Below are 5,292 nucleotides of genomic sequence, written 5' to 3'. Positions count from 1 at the left end.
TATCATTATGTAATGTCCTTCTTTGTCTTTTGTTACTTTCTTTATTTTGAAGTCTGTTTTGTCTGATACCAGAATTGCAACACCTGCTTTCTTCTCTCTGTTGTTTGCTTGAAATATCTTTTTCCATCCCTTGACTTTAAGTCTGTGCGCGTCTTTGGGTTTGAGGTGAGTCTCTTGTAAGCAGCATATGGATGGATCTTGCTTTTTTATCCATTCTATTACTCTGTGTCTTTTGATTGGTGCATTCAGTCCATTTACATTTAGGGTGATTATTGAAAGGTATGAATTTATTGCCATTGCAGGCTTTAAGTTTGTGGTTACCAAAGGTTTAGGGTTAGCTTCTTTACTGTCTTACTGTCTAACTTAACTCGCTTGTTGAGCTATTATAAACACAGTCTGATGATTCTTTATTTCTCTCCCTTCTTATTCCTCCTCCTCCCTTCTTCATATGTTGGGTGTTTTGTTGTGTGCTCTTTTTAGGAGTGCTCCCATCTAGAGCAGTCCCTGTAGGATGCCCTGTAGAGGTGGTTTGTGGGAGGCAAATTCCCTCAACTTTTGCTTGTCTGGGAATTGTTTAATCCCTCCTTCATATTTAAATGATATTCGTGCTGGATACAGTAGTCTTGGTTCGAGGCCCTTCTGTTTCATTGCATTAAGTATATCATGCCATTCTCTTCTGGCCTGTAGGGTTTCTGTTGAGAAGTCTGATGATAGCCTGATGGGTTTTCCTTCGTAGGTAACCTTTTTTTTCCTCTCTGGCTGCTTGTAATACTTTGTCCTTGTCTTTGATCTTTGCCATTTTAATTATTATGTGTCTTGGTGTTGCCCTCCTTGGATCCCTTGTCATGGGAGTTCTGTGTACCTCTGTGGTCTGAGAGGCCATTTCTTCCCCTAGTTTGGGGAAGTTTTCAGAAATTATTTCTTCAAAGACATTTTCTATCCCCTTTTCTCTCTCTACTTCTTCTGGAATACCTATGATTCTTATATTATTCCTTTTCGATTGATCACTCAGCTCTCTTAAAATTCTTTCATTCCTGGAGATCCTTTTATCTCTTTCTGCATCAGCTTCTCTGCGTTCCTGTTCTCTGTTTTCTAGTCCATTAATGGTCTCTTGCATCTCGTCCATTCTGTTTTGAAGTCCTTCCAGAGCTTGTTTTATTTCTGAATTCTCCTTCCTTAGTTCTTGCATATTTCTCTGCAAGTCCATCAGCATGGTTATGACTTTTGTTTTGAATTCTTTTTCAGGTAGACTGGCTAAATCTATCTCCCCAGATTCCTTCTCAGGGGAAGATGTAGCAGATGCCGAAGCTGTCTGGGTTAGTCTTGTCTGGATCATATTTTTTTGCCTTTTCATGTTGACAGGTGCTATTGACTGTCAGCTGGGAGGGCCAAAATTTTCACTTGCTACTGGAGTTTCTTTACTGGGACAACTGCGACCCCTAGTGGCTTGTGTTGGGTAATTGCGTGTAGAGTGGGTCTTTGTGTCTTGCCTGGCCGGAAGGGAGAAATTTCCCTTTCTGTGGGCGGAATTTGTCTCAGGCTGCTTCTCTGCTTTCGCAGCGCCCGGTGGGGTGATGGATGGGGGGGCTGCTTGACTGTTTGCCTCCGTGAGGGGTCTCAGAGCTGTTGCCCAGGGGGTTAGTGCACCCGGTTTTCCCTGTAATTTCCAGCTGCTGTACTGTGACCTGGGTTGTTTCCGTCAAGCTGTTAAGTCCCTGTCCCTTTAAGACTTTCAAAAAGCCCCCGCTTTTCTTTGTCACAGGGGCATCAGCTTCAGCACCCGCTCAGTGGTCTTACTCCCTGTTCCCCCAGTATCCAGGGCCCTCCGCCCATGCACTGTGTCTGCACTCTGGCCCGGATGGCTGGGGCTGGGTGTTCAGCAGTCCTGGGCTCCGTCTCCCTCCCGCTCTGCCTATTCTTCTCCCGCCGGGAGCTGGGGGGAGGGGCGCTCGGGTCCCGCAGTCCGGGGTTTGTATCTTACCCCTTTCACCAGTCGCTGGGTTCTCGCTGGTGTAGCTGCAGTCTGGCCACTGTCCTGCGTCTTCTGGTCTCTCTTTTAGGGCTAGTTGTGTTTGTTGTATTTTCAAAAGTATATATGTTTTTGGGAGGAGATTCCCACTGTCCTACTCACGCCGCCATGTTGGCTCCGCCTCGTGTAATTTCACTCTTATATTTCTGATTGAAGGTGTGGAATATTCTGAGGGAACAAAGCCATGTGATCTTTATTCCACACCCAGTACTCGCCACAGTATGTCAGTCATTGTCAATACAATTTTGGGCTGCTTAAGTGAGAGGAGGGTAGAGGGGAAGGGAGAGAGAAGGGAGAGAAGAAGGATGGAGGGAGATACAAGAGGAGGAAATGGTTCCAGGAGTCCCTGGGGTCCATGGTATGGATGAGCATGTTTCTAGAACAGCAGTTCTCAGACATCAGTGCATATCAGCATCATCTGGGGGGCTTGTTTAAATAGGTTGCTGGGCACCAGCCCTGGGAAGCATCATCAGTAAGATGGAGCGGGACCCAAGTACTGGCATCTCTGACAAGTTCCCACGTGGAGCGACTGCCTGTCCATAAACCATTCATTTTATTTCATTGGTGACCAATATTTCTGTAGATTCTTCATCAACATGGAACCCAGAAATCACACAGATGTTTCAGAATTCCTCCTCCTGGCATTGACAGAGGATCCAGAGCTACAGCCCCTCATCCTGGGGCTGTTCCTGTCCGTGTACCTGGTCACCGTCCTGGGGAACCTGCTCATCATCCTGGCCGTCAGCTCTGACGCCCACCTCCACACCCCCATGTACTTCCTCCTCTCCAGCCTGTCCCTGGCTGACATCTGTTTAAGCACCACCACCGTCCCCAAGATGCTGGTGAACATCCAAGTGCAGAATCAGCACATCAGTTACACTGGCTGCATCACCCAGCTCTGCTTTGTCCTGTTCTTTATTGGTTTTGAAAACTGTCTCCTCGCAGCAATGGCCTATGACCGCTACGTGGCCATCTGTCACCCCCTGATGTACACGGTCGTCATGACCCCCCGGCTCTGTGTTCTGCTCATTCTGCTCTCTCTGCTCTTTAGTGCTGTGGATGCTCTGCTCCACAGTCTGATGGTGCTGCGGCTGACCTTCTGCAGGGACCGGGAAATCCCCCACTTCTTCTGTGAATTTGATCAGGTCATTAAGCTGAGCTGCTCTGATGCCTTCATCAATTACTTCCTGATATTTTTTGTGGGTGGCCTAATCGGGGGTGTAACTATCTTCGGGATCATTTTTTCTTATGGTCAAATTGTTTCTTGTATTTTGCGAATGTCAAAAACAGGGGTTAAGTATAAAGCCTTTTCCACCTGTGGGTCTCACCTCTCAGTTGTCTCCTTGTTCTATGGGACAGGTTTTGGAGTGTACATTAGTTCTGTAGTTACCGACTCTTCCAGGAGGACTGCCATGGCTTCAATGATGTACACTGTTGTCCCACAAATGATGAACCCCTTCATCTACAGCCTGAGGAACAGGGACATGAAGGGGACCTTTAGGAAACTCATCAGGAGGATGCCTCTCCTTTAGTGAATTTGTCATCTTACTTGAGTCAGGTCTAGAATGAGAGACATTCTGGTGTTTCAAAGCACTTAACTTTTCAACTACTATGATTCTGTCAAAATGACCAGGAAATCCTGATGCTGAGAGCCTAATAAATTGGGATTGAAACCCAATATCTCTCTTTGTCTAACTTTGTGACTATTGACAAATGATTTCAGCTGTCTAAATTCAGTTTTCTGGGCCATGTTTGATAAAGAGATTCTGGGCCCTGGGAAGTTGGTATAGTGTCTGGGGGATAACATTCTCAAAGTAAAATGGGACATGGTGGTTAGGGCAGAGAGTGTGTGTAAGCTGGGCCATGGTCCCAGGTGGGCACTAGTTTTTGCCTTATCCAGTTGTTAGGACCGTGTGGATTTTGCCCCATATGTAGGCCTGCTGAGAGAGAAGGGGGATGGTTCTTTCTAACCCAACTTGGTCATTATTGAGTGATCCTTCTATTAAACTGGTTCTCCAGAGTGATGTCATTATCCACTCTCCTCGGCTTCATCAGGTATGGTATTGGTATGATTAGATTATGTCAATGGTTTGTGTTCCTGAGAAATACAAACTGAAATCTGAAGCATTCTTCAGTTATTAAAGAAAAAAGCAGCCTAAGTGGTAGAATTCTTCTCCAGGTACATGTAGTCAAACTATTGAAAAGATCATTTTCTAGGAGAGATGATCAACGAGTAAATGACATTTTCTGTACTCTTTTTTCTCAAGAGCATGGTGACTGTTGAGGACCCTTATTCTTACGGGTGCATTTGCCAATCAGCCAAGCAGGTTCTCTGAGGAACTGGAAATGTCACTGCATCTGCAGGTGCAAGGATGTCCTCAGGTCCTACAGCTATTGCTATTTGACAGGAAGCATTTGACCGATCAGTCAGCTTGTCTTTCCTTTTGGCAATGCACTTCTGCCATTCAAATCCTTTCCATATACTTACTGTACCAGAATCTGCCAGCTGATGTCCCCAGGGTCACATCTGGCAGAGCTTCAGTCCCCTTGTGCCTCAGTGACTTACACCAAACATGATAACTAGTCCTTCCCAGAGGCTGCATCATGTAACTCTCAAGAGCAGATGATTAGGTGATGAGTCATGCCACATTCCAAGAGTCAGGAGTGTTCATACCCAATGCATTCTTCATCTGGGTGGCGTGGGTGTGTGTGTGAAATTTCCCTCACCTAAAATTAAACATTAACCAAGTTAAAGTGTTTTAATTCAATTTTATTATGGACATTCCTGCTATTTTGCAACTCTGACACTGTTTCCAATTCTTTTGCATCCCCGTAAATAGAAACTCTGTATCCTAGAAGCCAGCACTTCCCAGTTTCCCTCCCTCCAAACATTGATAATTTCTAACCAAATTTCTGTCTCTAGGAATCACTTAAATTTAAAAATATAATAGCCAGGTGTTTTTCTTTTAACCAGTAAAAAAATCTGTTTATTTGTGTAGAACAGAGCATTGTGGTGTGGGCCATGCAAGGTGCGGCAAAACTATAGGCAAATGCAACAAGCAAAGGAACAGAGCCTTATTTTATGGAGAAGGATGACAAGTTGGGAGGGGTTGTTTTGAAGAAAAGCAGGAGTTCAGGGTGATGACAGTTGATCATTGGCTGAATACTAGGGCAAATGGATCCCTTGTAGGAGATACAATGCACATCATTTCAATGTTGGGGTCTGTAATTGAGGTGAAGTGGTAGTGCACCCCCTTCTAGCC

General features: G+C 45.2%; 1 protein-coding gene across 1 annotated transcript; it reads left to right on the top strand.

The window, feature by feature from the left end:
• Nucleotides 1-2,625: 2,625 nt before the first annotated feature.
• LOC118929208 (olfactory receptor 7G2-like) lies at nt 2,626-3,561 on the top strand. Its single transcript, XM_036919119.2, has one exon. The coding sequence runs from the start codon at nt 2,626-2,628 to the stop codon at nt 3,559-3,561; it is 936 nt and encodes a 311-aa protein (XP_036775014.2).
• Nucleotides 3,562-5,292: the final 1,731 nt, after the last annotated feature.

The sequence above is a fragment of the Manis pentadactyla genome, chromosome 12 (genome assembly GCF_030020395.1).
Source record: "Manis pentadactyla isolate mManPen7 chromosome 12, mManPen7.hap1, whole genome shotgun sequence".
Classification (NCBI taxonomy): domain Eukaryota; kingdom Metazoa; phylum Chordata; class Mammalia; order Pholidota; family Manidae; genus Manis; species Manis pentadactyla.
The sequence above is the reverse complement of the archived record's forward strand: the minus strand, read 5'-3'. Positions and strand labels throughout refer to the sequence as shown.

Coding starts and splice junctions, on each gene's coding strand:
- LOC118929208 (XM_036919119.2), top strand. CDS start 2,626: ATGGAACCCAGAAATCACACAGATGTTTCAGAATTCCTCCTCCTGGCA.